The sequence below is a fragment of the Chaetodon auriga genome, chromosome 4 (assembly GCF_051107435.1).
Source record: "Chaetodon auriga isolate fChaAug3 chromosome 4, fChaAug3.hap1, whole genome shotgun sequence".
NCBI lineage: Eukaryota > Metazoa > Chordata > Actinopteri > Chaetodontiformes > Chaetodontidae > Chaetodon > Chaetodon auriga.
In genome coordinates, this window is record NC_135077.1 from 18057521 (window position 1) to 18072985 (window position 15465).

At 43.2% G+C, this 15465-nt stretch overlaps 1 protein-coding gene across 1 annotated transcript in view; it reads right to left on the reverse strand.

Annotated features, from left to right (window-relative positions):
• Positions 1-14992, reverse strand: part of fhdc1 (FH2 domain containing 1) — a 28425-nt gene extending 13433 nt beyond the window's left edge. Inside the window, exons 1-2 of the mRNA XM_076728802.1 lie at positions 14747-14992; positions 1240-2064 (exon numbers count right to left, since the gene is read on the reverse strand). Coding sequence (XP_076584917.1) covers positions 1240-1746 — 507 coding nt within the window. The 5' untranslated portion in view covers positions 1747-2064; positions 14747-14992. The remainder of the gene's footprint in view (positions 1-1239; positions 2065-14746) is intronic.
• Positions 14993-15465: the final 473 nt, after the last annotated feature.

Below are 15465 nucleotides of genomic sequence, written 5' to 3' on the forward strand. Positions count from 1 at the left end.
GTTTAGAACAACATACTTCACATCTAACACATAATACACAGTGTAGCAACCAGAGATGTAGCATGTTCCTTGTGCACAAACGGTGGCATTATTTCAAACTCCCACCGGAGTGTTTGGTAGCATCTGCCCCCTGCTCACACTTCGAGGCTTGGCCAGCTGCAGTCAGCTCATTGTGGGGACACACAGGTGAGTTATTCTGTGACATGCGTCTCCCAGCGCCTCATGCAGGTATTGATTTACAGTTCACGTTGCTTTCCAGGAGTCCACAATGATGCAAGCATGCTTTTGTTCTGTTTATGAATACAAATCATTTTCATACTCAAAGAAAAGCTGTAACTGAGCTCTGTTACCTAACTTGTCCCTGCAGGGATGCCTTAGAGAGGGTCGAACCACCTACTTTAGTGCTGTATGGTTATGACTCTGGGACTTCCTAATCCCGTAATGTGGTGCGTTCAGGACCTGATGTAACATGTTTGCAAACAATGGCAGTGGATGTCAGAGTTTACAGGCATCAGGACTCCATATTTCCACTAATCAAGCTTGTGTATTTTCTGAATCTGAGCTTTGTAACGACAGCAAACAGAACGTAATCACAATAATAAAGCAAATTGAGAGAATTAGCTCAGTCTTTGGAGATTTGTCCTCAGAGAAAAAATGCACTGCATCACTATGGTCCTCACTTGCAACAAGAAGAGAACTATATGCTATAATTTTTGTTTTATAAATGTCTCCCACTAAGCTGCTTCACTGTCTCTCGTCTCCTCTCAAATGTAAAATGACTGTTCATCAGATCAGAACTGGACAAATCTTACAACCTGGAACATCTCATTCCATTAGATGAATTTAAACTTTGAATTTTGGACCTTTTTACAGATGTCTCTTTGTTGCTGATGCTTTTTTGTATGCGTGTTGTATGACTGGCTGTGTTTCCAGTGTGTCTTCTATATATACCCATTTCCTCTGCTGATCACTCTTGCTGAAGAGATCTTGATCTCAATGAGATTATCTGATTGAATCAAGGTTATATAATACTTTACATTGTCAAAAGTGGTTGCCGTGGCAAGTCCTGTGTGTTGAATATAATGACTTTGCACACAAAGAGTGATTTTAGTCTTAAGAGGACTGATGTATGATCACTGTCAGCACTCTAAACCCCGCTGACGTCTTTGTTGGCTGTCAGCGCAAATCTTCCAGTGTTGCTGGTGTCACTGTTACAGCAGACTCATGACAACCACTCACCTCATCCTTGCTGCTCTCCTTGAAGGAGCGGGACCTGGAGACCCGAGCCGAGGTTCCAGCGGACAACGTCGACCCACGTATGCCCATCGCCGCCTCCTCCTGCTGCCCGAACAGCTCCTCCACAGAGCGAACGTCGATCTGGTACTGCTGCTGCCGCACCGCCAGCGTCCAGATGTTGGGCTTCCCGCGCACCTTCTCCTCCGGTATCGGCTTCCAGAAGAAGCTGCGGACGCGGCGCTTCTTCCTCGCGTTGTGGTTGGCGGATGTGGTCGCTGGGGGAGGAGGGGGCGGGGGTGCTCCTGGAGGTGGTGGCGGCAGGGGAGGAGGTGGGGGAGCTTCATGCTTAGAGGCGTGAGGGGCATCGCTCAGGGAAGGCAAGGTGGCGTGAGTGTGTCCAGACATAGAGGATGGGTCCGAGGTGGTGATGGAGGAAGTGGTGCAGCTGCTTCCTTCGCTGCTGCAGCTCTCCGGCTCATTGGTTGTGGATGGACAACTCATAACAAGCATCACAGGGATAAGCAGTCAGCATATGAGGTCTATGCTGAGGGAGGAACTGAATATATATGATGAGTATTTCCTCTTATTCAAAATGATTTCCAAAGACCTAGTTTGTTTACTTTCAGGTGCATCAATTCACTCATGTGCAGCGTACGTCCCCTCACTGCTGGAAGAAGGTAGGTGCCCCTTCATCTAGTCACAATGAAGGGAGCATGTCCTTTGATTCTGTCCGTCTCCATCACTCAGCTGTTCATCCGTCGTGCTGAGCAGAGACTTTGAAGGTTACCTCCCATGGGGAGAGGGTGGGGGGCGGCGATGGCCATGGGGCTGCAAGAGCAACAAAAACAACATAGGACAGGATTATACAGAGGTAGTCATGCATGTTGTCATGGCCAATCTGAAACTAGGGGGAAATTAAGGGGTGCGACAGATCAAAAGAGAAGGGGTACCCAGTCAAAGGGGCTCACAATGAGGGAAATGGCAAATCCTATTTTTTTCTAGTTTTGAAGGGCTTTGAAGTCAGGCTCTGGGGTGTATAATGGTCAGAGACATTACACCCACAGCTTAGCTTCTGTTACACAGTTCGGTATCATTTTCATTCTTGAGAAGTTCTCATGTAGCGCGGCACTCAGAAAGATAACCAGTAAGTCCCAGTTAAAGCATTAACAGTCTCATTTAGCAGGTTCAACAGTGCAGTGACTCTCTGCTGCTCTTGGATGAGATTGACACTCATCTGGCTAAAAGGTAAAGTGAAATAAATAGTTCACTTTAAATGAATTACTGCTTTGTGTCTAATAATGATCAGCTCAGTTATTTATGGCATATCATTCATTTATAGTAACAGTTTAAGCCGACAGCAACTACTACTATCCAATTAGACAGATCTCCTGATTTAAATCAGAGTAACACATACTGGTGGCCAATCAGCATCGAGTAATGGCTGTAGCTTAATGGAAAACAACTGCGGTCTCTCATGTACTCAGCTCAACATCATCTGTTGCCAGAAGGCAGAGCCTGTCGCAGAGCAACACCATTGACAAAGACAACACAGTGCACCCAAAAAAGAGCTGAGATTAGCAAATCCAACAGAGGACAGTGAAGAAGATGTTATGTTACTATATGTCAGCAGGCCCACAGACAGACATACTCACAACTGCATGTCTGCAACTGTTGTTCTGCTGAGTAGAAAATCTTAATGTGTGAGCTTCAGTTCACTCAGATACAGCTCTACAACCTCCAGCTGCATTACAACGCCTGCAAACCTCAACTGCTGCTCAGCTGGGCACGCATGAGCTAACAGGCACCTCAGACAAGGATAATCTATAACCAGGAAAACCACGAGACCACAAAGAGCTGCAACCATTAGTTGATTGATCAATTAGTCAACTGACAAAAAAATAACTGATTGATTGTTAAAATGAATCCTTAGTCACAGCCTTAAAAACATACTGTAATTAAATGATCTAAAAATTAAAATGAATTTAAAATTGGCACCACAAATGACATCAGATTACATGTAAGAAGAAAACACAGCTTGCATCTTAACATGGTTAAATCACATGCACATTATTTCACCATTTAAAGCACCACAGGTAAGAGAGTACCCATCAATGTAAACGGCTGCACTGTGGCTCTCAGTTGGAGGGAAACTGGTTCTGTTTCAGGACAATACATCAGTCACTGCCACAGTTGACATGGCTACAGTGATCTGATACTCTTCTTGGCCCAAACAAAGAAACGAAAGGTGCTTCTGACAAAAAGAAAAACAGGAGATAAATCAGAGGCACGGTGGTGATACGTCGCTTCCAGCACCTTAACAGAAAGAATCTGGTTTCAGGGCAAACCAGATCAATCAGGCTGTTAAAGAGTAATAAATACATGATATCAAATATTGTATAAGTGGGCACTGTCAGGGGATTTCTAGAAACTCTCTTATATAACTTAGACAACATCTTAGTGGTAATCCCCCGTTAGTTCTCAGCCTCATCCACCTGAAACCCACAGATTATTAATAATTGATAAAGCAGACGTCACCACTGGCCTCATGTTGCCAACATCAGCCTGCGTGCTCAGCTGTCCCGTCCCGTCCTCTGAGCTGGACCACAGCGTCACTCATGTCTAATTCATCAGACTGAGAGAGCGTCTGACCTCACACCGAGTCATCTCCTTCTGTGGTGCTGAAAACATGGCTTCTCTTCTTCTGACAGATGCTGTGGACGAAACACCAGTTTGCTGCCTCACTTGTTGCTTTTGCCTCTTGTTATTCTGTTCACAGCCATCACATGCCTTTTCTCAAGCTAACTTTTCCTCTTTGCTTCTTCCAATGTCGGGCTGAGGTGCAGAGCTAACAGGGCAGCACTTTTTACAGATTGTCCGTGAACACATCAAAGATGCGGCAATGGCATGAAATGGAAGACATTTCCTGTCTGCTAAGTGGGTGCAGTCGCCTTCCTCATTCCCAGTGGGCATGTTTAACCTCAGGCATTACTGAGGGACTATTGCTTGTCCATGTAAAAACAATACAACACAACACTCATATTTATCTGCTAGCTTAATATGCTCGCTCCAGATCTCATGAGAATGTGTTGCTAAGCCAGAGAGAAGTCTTGAACAAAGTTAATTTTCTAATTATCTCATTAAAAATGTCATTATGTCCACAAGATATCCAGCTTGTGAAAAATGGGAGCAATATTTACCTTGTAAAGTGAATATTTACCAATATTTACTTAAGCTAACTGCCTGCTAGCTCTAGGTTGCTATCTCAGATATGAGAGTGTCAACTTCAGAGTGTCTAACTTTCTGCAAAGAAAGTGAATAAGCATCTTTCCCAAATGTCCAACTATTCCTTTAAATATGAAACTATAGCCAGGAGACAGCTTAGCATAAAGACACGAAATAAGGGGAAACAGCTAGCCTGGTAGAGAAGTAGTCCAGGAACGATTGAATCAGCAAATTCATTTTCCCACCATAAACCATATTCATTCAGCTTAGTTTCACTCCATATTGTTTCCCTGGTCATCCACACCCCCGCTGCCGTGGCTCCATGCCCCCACCCCCTGATTATTAACTGTATATTTCAAACTGCATGAAGGAACAACAACCAACCAAAAGGGCTGTAACCGACATCCTTTGCCCAACATGATTTACAGAGGAGGAAACACACTGTCAGTAACACTATACAGAGAAGCCCTGAGGGAGGGAAAGAACCCTGTTAGACGGCTTCCAGATTCCTCACAGTCACCTGCTGCTGTGAATGAACACAGGCAGCTTGTGGGGGCTTCATCTAAAGGTCCACCTGTTGTCGACCCTGAGGCATTCCTGCTCCTATCAGTCTTCATTAGTGACAAGAAATACCCCACCCACTGTCATTAGCCTTTGATCGCCAACACAGCCCACAACAATAGAGGTCAAAGTTAACATGAATATATAAATGGTCTTCTAGAGTCCTGGGGTTGGGACCTCTCCCAAGGGGTCTCAAGACAAATGTGAGGCAGAGCATCTGGCGGGTCCACTTGGGTCTCAATAACTGAGACCTACCCAGGACCCGAGTCGAACCAGGACAAAATTATATCCAGACTAGCTCTGTGTTGGTAGGGTTCCCTTCTATTATCGTGGGTCTGAGGACTGCAACTACCAATAATCTTCATTATTGATTTATCTACTGATTATGTTCTTGGGTGAGCAATTCAGTGTAGTTTTTAACTTTAATTTGTCACCCATCTTCAGTTACGTAATAAGACCTCTGGCTGCATGCGGGATTTTAACCGGAGGTAACTGTCAACAAGCGCCCAGGGAGCCACCAAGTCCAAAACAAATAAAATCCGCTCTCACTCACAAACGCGTAATGCTGAAGGTCAAGGCACCATTGCCTGTTATAACAATCCCCTGCTGCTAACTTCCAGTTCAATTTCCTGACGGTCAGTGAACACCCCACAGAGTCGAGGTCTTTCACTCACACCGTAGGGGCAAAGGGGTGCGTTCGCAAGGAATTTGGCGAGTCCTGCTCCATCATCATTACCATGGGAACGCTCGTTAGTGGAGAGAAGTTTTGCGTAGGGCTCAGTGGGACACTGCTGTCAGACCTGTTTGTTCCTTTCGACCACCTTGAGCTCCACTTGTCCAAATGGTGGTGAGGGGGCGGCCAGTGACAGGATTTTAGTGGCACTGAGATTTTTTTTATGCACTCGGTGACAATAATATGACATTTTACAATGTTGGGCTGCAACAAAGGATCATTTTCATTCTTAATTCATCTTCATCATTTTCTTTTCTGATCATTTCAGTCATCACTTCATCACATCTACAAAATGACATGAAATAGTGAAAAACGGCCATCGCAAGTTCCCTGAGACCAATGTGAGATTCAGATTGTTTGGTCCAACAAACCATCCAAACCTCAAACCAAATACCTACTACCAACATACTAGCATTAGCATTATGAACATGCTAATGTTAGTATTTGGCTTGAAGTGCTAAGCTGAAGTACAGCCTCATCGTAACTGTAGACTCTTCATCTTGTTACTTGCTAAATGAGTTGAACAGTTATCAGTTGCTGATTAATTTTCAGCTAATCGACTGTCTAATGCAGCTTTTAGCCCAAGTTCAAGCAAGGAACAACCTTTCTAATTGTAATTGAATCAAAAGGGCCTTCACCTCTTGGGATTTGTTTGTGGGCTGTGCTGCCAGCCAATGATGATCGTCGCTGAGAGATATTTAAAGTGCCTGTTTGTCTCTCTCCTGTCATTAGAGTCTGTACCACTTCACCTCTCCTCTACCTCACCACCACGGATGTCGAGGCCCTGTTTATGGCGCCCATGGGGGATCCCCATTTAGAGGGTTTTACACAGATAATGGATTGAATGGATTAAAGTATAACTGTACTATAACTGTACAAGCAAATATGAACACACTGTTTGTGATTCACCACTTGGATTGTGGGTTTCTGTATCCTATGAAAGAGCTGTATCAAATCAAATCAAACTTTATTTGTATCGCACTTTTCATACATAATGCAACACAAAGTGCTTTACAAGAGTTAAAAACAATATAAATAAAAACAGAACAACACCAAAAACCCAACCCTCCCACCCTCCATATGTACTAACACGCACCCTCAACTAACTACATGCATACACACACACACACACACACACACACACACACACACACACACACACACACACACACACAAACACACACACACTCTCACCACAGACAGTAGCAGGAGTAACAGGACATGGCAAGGCACTGAGGATTGAGGAGAATGCCACCTTCGCTCCTGATGAGCAGGTTGACACGTTGCATTGCAGCCTCTGCCATCAGTGTATGAAAGTGTGAATGCTGACGTGTTGTAAAACATTTTGAGTGGTCGGCATACTAGAAAAGCAATGCAGTCCATTTCCTATCGTACAGCAGGACAGTGTGTTTTCTGGGCCTGTGGATGAAAAGGACTTCAGGTCCACTTGAGAACTCTTCACAGCGCTGCCTTATTTCTCTGATTTCCATGTATTGTTTACAATGGAGAGGACACACAATAGACTGAGAGTTGAGCATATTCCACACACACACACACACACACACACACACACACACACACACACACACACACACACACACACACACACACTGCCCCAGCTACTACTGCCCAGATACCAAAGACAAAGGGACTGTGTTGCCAAAAATTCCCTTTCACACACACAGAGGATATGAAATGACACCTTTTAGGTGATGTAGCAAACAGTGACCATGTTTACAGTACAGCAGCTCTTGGCAGGTGCTGAGTGTCTGCTGTTTGTCATTCAGATGAAGCAGAAGGTGACAGACTGCAGCAGGATCACTAATGTATTCAAGCCATAGAAATCTGGTCTGACATAAATCACCTTCAGCCTCATCCTCAAACAAAATGCACCTCAGTCAAACAAAGTTTATGTCACTTACAAGTAAAGAAACACTTATATATAACTTCCTTGTCTCATAGCCTGTGTTATCCAGACAAAATGTGCTTAAATTACAAACCAAATATCAAATATCTGATGAACTGCAGGCCATTCATCACCTTGTGTCACTGGTTGTGTAATGCACCGCAACACTCGACCAGAACGCAGCAGAAAAAGGAGTCTAATTAGGAAACACTGTTGACAATGGGCCTATTATTTAGGAAATCCTGGATTTATCAAATGTTTTCAAAGATTGAGTGCTTGGTACCGTTATGTCTGTATTTTCTGACTGAACCCTGGCAGAACCTTACAGAGTGAATTATTCATGTGCCCATGAATAAAGTAACCCCTCTTCCAACCCAACTGCTGATGTCCTGAGCGGAGACTCACTCCGTGGTGCTGACCCAGAGGCAAGTCACCTGTGCAAATTTATGGCGTAATGAAATATTCATAACGCAGTGAGCAACATGTTCTTGAAGGCCAAAAGAAATGTGACTTATATCTAGAAAATTGACAGGTTTTACGCTATGTTAGGGTTTCTACAGGGTTCACCAAGTTAAAAAAGACTTAGGTGAAGGATCTTCAATCAATTTCTAACCTGTTTCACAGTCATACCAGTATAATAGATACCAATGAAAACCAGTAGGGGTGAAATGACTGAGAATGATCTACCATGAGCAAGAATTCATTGACATTTATATGACATTTTCCTCAGTACTTCCCAGCAGTTTTCTTTCATAATAATATCATTAATTAATCATTAAACATGTATGAGTGACAGAAAATGGGAGGATGAATGGATGGATTCACCAATTGAAACAATAACTAATTAACTTAAGGCCCACATATGAAAGTCCGGAACATCAGCACTCAGAATTTTTGCTAAATTTAAGACTTTTTAATACCTTTCAGCCCCTTTTGAGTAAATTGAAACAATGCTTTTTGGGACTTTTCAAGGCCTGCAGATCCCCTCTATGTGGGAGCAAAATTAGCTCATCACTTTTGAAGGATCAATGAGTTAAAACACTCCAGCTTTCAGCTCTACTCCCTGAACACAAAGCGATCAAGATTTGGCTCTGGATGAGCGAATACATCAATGAACATGTCAGTACTCTGTCCACAAGCTGTCAAATCTGATAATCCTCATCATGGGAGTTTTCTTTACTTCCTCTTCTCGTTCCAACCTGTCTGCTCATCTTTTAACTTTTCTTCCAAGGCTGTCCCAGGCCTTTTCTCCCCTTAAACATCCATAATTCAATCCACGATAAAAGCCAGAAGCTGTCATTCAGGACCACCTCTGATTAAAACAGCACTGTATGTGACAGGTAACTTCAAAGTAATGCTGCAGAATGAGTTTCAGGCTGAGTTTAGGCTTACCAATGTGCTGCATGTACAGGCCAACGACCTCCAAACCAAACAGCCATGTGTGACACAGAAGGCTTTGCATGGAGGATTAACATGGCTCCAACAAAACTCAACAGTTCACTCTCAAATCTGTAAAATCGGTTTTCAGGAGATTATGACATGGTGTTATTTGTCTAGAGTGAGGAATATAATCCCTAATGAGGCCAAGGTACAGTTCACGGCTCCTCAAGCCATTTGAAACTCAACCTGCCATACTGTTGAACATGGATCTTTCCATCGTGTTTATCTGCTGAAACTCAGCTGAGGATCCTCTTTGTCTTGTTTGTCTCCAATAGTTCTCATTTTACCGACTTTGCTGATGTGAAGAAGCAGGAAACAGGAATAATATGCCTTAAAAAATGAGACGTCAGCACCTTTTCAAAGCCTGCAGTGCACTGTCCTCTAAAATCGATTAAACAGCAACTGAAGTCCTGCTCGATCCTCAGCATGCCAATTAAATCTACCTAAAAACTGTCCCCAATGTTCCTCTGCCTTGACTCAAAACTGGCCCACAATTCACAAACGTTACTATAAATAGACGGCAATCTCCCTTCCATCTCTCCCTGCATCACAGTCCCATTCAGCGTGAGAGGAAAGCTGTCAGCTGGAGGTGACAGAAGTGTCTTTTTAATTCAGAAAGTTTTATAAGCAGCTCCATTATTAACCTCACAACCCCAATTATCTTGTTTTTTGCTGCATGTGTCACATTTTCACTCCATGAAGTGATTAAAATACGACCTATAGGTTTTATTTTCATGGATAACTGGACAACAATGAGCATTTTCTAATCAAGTTGGTAAAGTTGGTTCTTACTGCTGCAATGTGGGTTTCTGGGTTATGTGGTTCAGTCCAGAAAGTACAAAACACTTGCTGGGCTATTTAGGACACTTAAGGTTCGGATTAATGATCAAATAATCATGGTATTGTGTTCTGCTGCTACACTTTGAGTCCTGTTTAATGAGTCATGAAGCTGCATGCGACTGGATCGTCTACTGAAAAAACATGCTACCAGTAATATGTTTGTTGTTTGCTAAAACTGGCATTAATATGCATTTAACACTCAATTTTGGAGAGGAATGATGATGCTACAGTAGAGATTAGTGGAGGAACACCATCATTTTATTCTTTAAAGGATAAGTTCTCAATATTTCGAGATGCTGTTGAAGTCTCAGTAGCTTCAGAACGGCGCAGAACGAAGACGGTGGATTTTGTCCCCAATCACTTCCAATGTAAACACATTAGAGCAGGATCTTTAAAAACTGTTAATGTTGTTAACATTAGCTAACATTAGCCTACATAACCTAATGTCTCTAAGAGTACTGAATTGAGAAAGTGTCTTTTATGGCCTCTTCTGACTGATACTTTATTTTACCAACAGCCACAGTTAAAGCTGGGGTTGGTCACGTTGGTCAAACAATAAACATGTATGCGTTAGTACTCACAGCTGTTGAGCTAGCATGTTAGCTTTGGGACATTTCAGCTGCACTTTCTCTGCCATTTTTGTACAACTAGCTTGCTATAGCTTTGGCAACACATCTGCCGAGCCTTGTGGGAGACTCAAGTCGTATGCAATGAGTGCACGAGCAGGCAGGTATGTCGATAGGCAGGCAGGTAGGTCATCCAATCATTTCTTTTCGCCTGAATGAAATGATTGGATTGGCTAATTAAGGTCTGCATAAGCCACAGATACCAGGTGTTTTTTTGTTAGAGCATTTGATTTATTGACTGCTGTCGGGATATCAAGAAAATTTCATCCAAGAACTTCGTCTAGACTCGTTAACACATTGATCTCAAGCAGATCGATGATGGTAATCTATAGAAAAAAAACATCATAGCCCATTGAAACCCTCTTTTTTAATTAGATTTGTTGCACAGAGAGACAGCCTGCAGAATGCTGAGGCAGAAATTATGTCTAACTGGTCGTTTCTTAAGAGAAGAAGGCTGTGCAAGTGTAGCATTTAATTTCTGTTGGCAGTATGAGGAAATAATTAATAATAAAGGACATTTTGAAAATAAGAGTTAGAGATCGCCAAAACACAACGATTACCAACACTGTCATAAATCATTTTAGTGCTTATATCAGCTCTAAATCCGAGGCAGAATGTAGCATCATGTGACAAATACTAATAATTCTTCTGTGCTGAGGTGCCTGGAGCACAGTCTAATGGAGATGCATATTCAGAAAAATTAAAACGGCCTCGTATCTGCAGTCACTTCAGGGTGTCCTCTACTGTCACACAAACAGCTGCAGAGTCAGGGAACGCAGGATTGTGTAAAGACTGTGTGCAGATACGGGAGCCCCAACACAACACATCCCCAAAGCTTAGCACAAATCTGGTAATAACAGCCCGCGTCTCAAACGAGGTGTTCAGATTTTGAAGATTAAAGATGCAGGTTTGCAGAGCATGCACGCCAGCTCTGTCAATGACTGTTTAAACAGGCTTCAGACGGGTTCAGCTAAGACTAATGACTATCTCACCTGTGACACAGGTTATATCACGCCTGTCAGCTGACCTGCAACTGAAGAGGGAATTCATCTAATCATATAACCAACAGCAAAACCTTTTAAATCTGGTTCAAACAAACAAGGATCTGTGCTTATCCTCTTAACAACTGACCAAGCAGAAAAATGTTTTGAACGTCTCACTCATTAGAAGTTTGTTGGTAAGCAGCTCATAATTTTAGAATTTGTTCCCATGTGTAATACTGAAAGGTGTTTCTAATATTTCGTCCACACCATTTCCATCAGTGAGGGTAGACTAAATATAAAACACTTGCGGTATAATGCAAAACAAACATCCACCAGAAAGATCATAAAGCTGAATCAACCCCTCTCTGCGACAGTTTAAACAAGAGCTGAACACCATAACCTTCATGATGAGAGCATTTATTACAGGACACAGACTGCATCTGTATCAGCTCAGTGTACCTAATAAACCGGCAACAGAGTGTTTACCTTTAAAGCCGCACCGACAAACCGGCTGGACGCCACATATCAAACGACAGACAGACACAATTTGCTACTAGCTGGTGATAACAGTGAAGCATTCAGGTGTTAAAGATTCTCATCATGAGTTAAAGGAGAGTGAACGACTTTTCATAGATATGAACCACTTTTAACAAGAGCAACTGATTCGTTTTCCACTATTTAATTAATCCGCAACTATTTTGATAATAGATTGATCATTTTGAGTAATTTTTTAAGAAAAAAAAAAATTCTCTGATTCCAGCTTCTTAAATGTGAATATTTTCTGGTTTCTTCACTCCTCTATGACAGTAAACTGAATATCATTGGATTGTGGGCAAAACAGGAAATTTGAGGGCGTCATCTTCGGCTTTGAGAAACACCAATTGACGTTTTTCACCATTTTCTGACATTTTAACCACATGGTGACACAGCAGTTTCAAAGGTACTCCAGAGAGGATTTTCCAGGAGTAAATGACACATCAGGTCACAACACACACACTGAACTCCTAATAAAAAATACAAAGGTATTACAGCGCCCAGAGAAAAAGTAAACCAGGTGAAACAAAACCCACTCCGGCGAGGTAATGACCAGGAGGCGGGACGACATGAGCCGGAGCAAACCATCTGCGGTGCGACGGATCAAAAACAGAGCTTTGAGTCTTCCTCTGTTTGTTCTTTTGTTAACAGGTGATCAGTGTCTGGCCTGCAGCAGACCACTGCGCCTCCGTCACCTCTGGCTCTGCTCTGCAATTGTTGCTTCAGCAATCTGAGCCCAGTGCCAAGATAAGCTTTAGGCAAATCTCGCTGTCCCTCTTGGCTTTCGCAGTCATGTGCAGCATCGAACCAACTTCGGCTGCAGAAGCTTGCAGACTGATCAACGACAGGCTCGGACCAACAGATCCTGAGGAAGGCGCATGTTTTAGAAAGCAGGTGTTCAGGTCACCATAGAGACAACAGCAGGGAAACATGGAGGGAATGCAAACATGTTTACGTGGCAGTGGGGAAAAGTGTTTGCCCAAGGGTCCAGAGAAACAGGCTTCATTAGAACACACTTCAGTACCTGTGAACGGTACTTACAAACAACGCACGGACACGATCACATTACAGACTGTGGAGAAGTAACAAAATCCATCAGCACAGCATTATGAGACGTTTTATGGCTGATAGACTGTGGTGCTGACAGGGGGTTTCTCCCTCTGTTCTTTCTTCTTCTGTTTTTTACTTTTTAACCGTTTGTCACTGCAGACTAAAACTGATTTTCAGGCAATAAAGACCACTCGAGTTGACCCAAGTTGGCGACAGCTATTCAGCCCCTCCGTGCTCCCACAGAAATAAATCAAGCCCCCCAAACATCTTCCTCCTCGGGATGACGTCAGAGAATTGAGTTTTCCATGTTACCCTCTGCTTCCACAGCAACCGGGGGGGTGACACCGCCCTCTCCCTTGACCTGACCCGGGGAGAAGCTCTTTTTTTCCACAGGGGCATTGTTCCCAACACTTGAATGGATTGCCCTCTAATTCATCTCAGTGCGTATAATAGTGCAGAGAAGCCGAGGAAGCCGAGGTCTGAGGTGCAGAACAAAACCGACAGGGGCAGAGTTATAAAGCCACGCATGATGAGCTAAAAGGGTCGGGGGTGGGGGGTCAGTTCTGTTAGTGGATCCACAACAACCAGTAAAATACCCATCAAATACATGTGGGGCGATCTGCAGCATCACAAGCTTCACAAGCTGTGAAGTATTACAAACATCTGGTCAGATCTGTAGTTTTGTTTACCCATTAATCAAATCAAATAGTTCCTGAAGTCATCAAAGTTTTGCCAGTTTCAAGTTGTTTTATGCAAAGTTCTTGTATGACTGTGAATAGACATTGTAAATGTAAGAACTTCAGCTACTTTTGTTAAATAAATCAATGATTTTGTATAAAAACATGGTTATACCAAGTACCAGGAAAAGTTACTGAGCGCTGAAACAGCACTAATATCTCAGATTTCAAAGTAAAACACAATACTCAGGGATTGTGCAAGTAGATAAGCAGAACTTCTACTTCTAATAACAACTAACAGTGTCTGTGGAAAGTACTCCAGTATTCTCCTTAAAAGGTCTTTTTCTGTTCATCAGTGTCACTAAAGCAACGTTAAATGTTTCATTTAATGTTAAAAAATCATAAAACATGAAGAAATCCAAAGAGGGTTCATTCTATGAACAGGCTGTATGTATATTAACATTTCAATGTTATTTCTTGAATGAGAATCAAAAGATTTTTTTTAAAAAAAACAAAAAACATCTATTTTGCACATCTGGATCCAAAAGAATGTTCATTTCTTGTGTAATAAGTTGTATTTTGAGCTCTTCAGCAGCAACATTCAACGGATATGATCAAGTTCTTGGAGACGCTCATGTTAACATTGCCGCCACACAGCAGAGCAACAGATTCAGGCCTCAAACTACAATAAATCTTCATAATGATGTAATTTTGGACCTCAGCTGCATTGCAGGACACCTTCTGCTGTCACCTCACAGGCTCAGAGACAGACCAAACAGCAGCAGGGAGGGTAACCGCTGCCCGCTGTGCTCACACGGACCCGCAGCCTCCTCTCTCACGGTACCGTGACTTTCCACAGCAGAGTTGCGGCCGCTCGGTACATATTTCACATCCGCGCACAGCTTGACGCGGCGGCGGCACCGTCCCGCTTCACTTACCGGAGGGATGAGAGGGCTCGTCGGGACTCGTGAAACGCTCCGGCTCCGTTGGAGTTAGCGCTCGATACTTTTCAGAGGAGAAAATCTGCGCCGTGCTTCGGGTTATCTGCCGGTCAGGTGAGCTGCTGGCGTCCCGGCCGAGCTGCAGCACGGACAGTGCGGAGACGCAGCGGCGGCAGACCGCGGTGTTGTGAGCTTCCTCGTACGTGATTGGGCCAGGTGGGGTGGGCGCGTTCACGTGGGCCTGGCGCGCGCCGCACGCAGCTTGTGACCACTGGTGCAATCACAAGGCTGCAAGCAGTGATGGAGACTCAGGTGGGTCCGTTAAACTGGGTCCATTTAAGCAGATTTGAGCGGCGGCGGAAAGAAGCAACAACATTTACTCAAGTGCTGTAATTAAGTACACATTTCAGGTACTTGTACTTCATGATAATACTTTAGCTTCGGCACAATTCTGAATGCAGGATTTTTAACTTGAAACAGTGTATTTACAGGGTCTGAGTACTTCTTCCACCACTGCTTTTGAGATACCAGTACTTGTCTTCAAATGAAATCTGAAGGACTTATACTCATACTTCAGTACTTTTACAGTGTGGTATTACTGCATTGCAGCTACCTTCTACTGTACAAGTTGAACTGTTCTTCCACAACTTGTTAATGAAAAGTATTTTCAGAGATAAACTGACAGCTGACATCAGTGAAAAGGAAGTATGATTTCT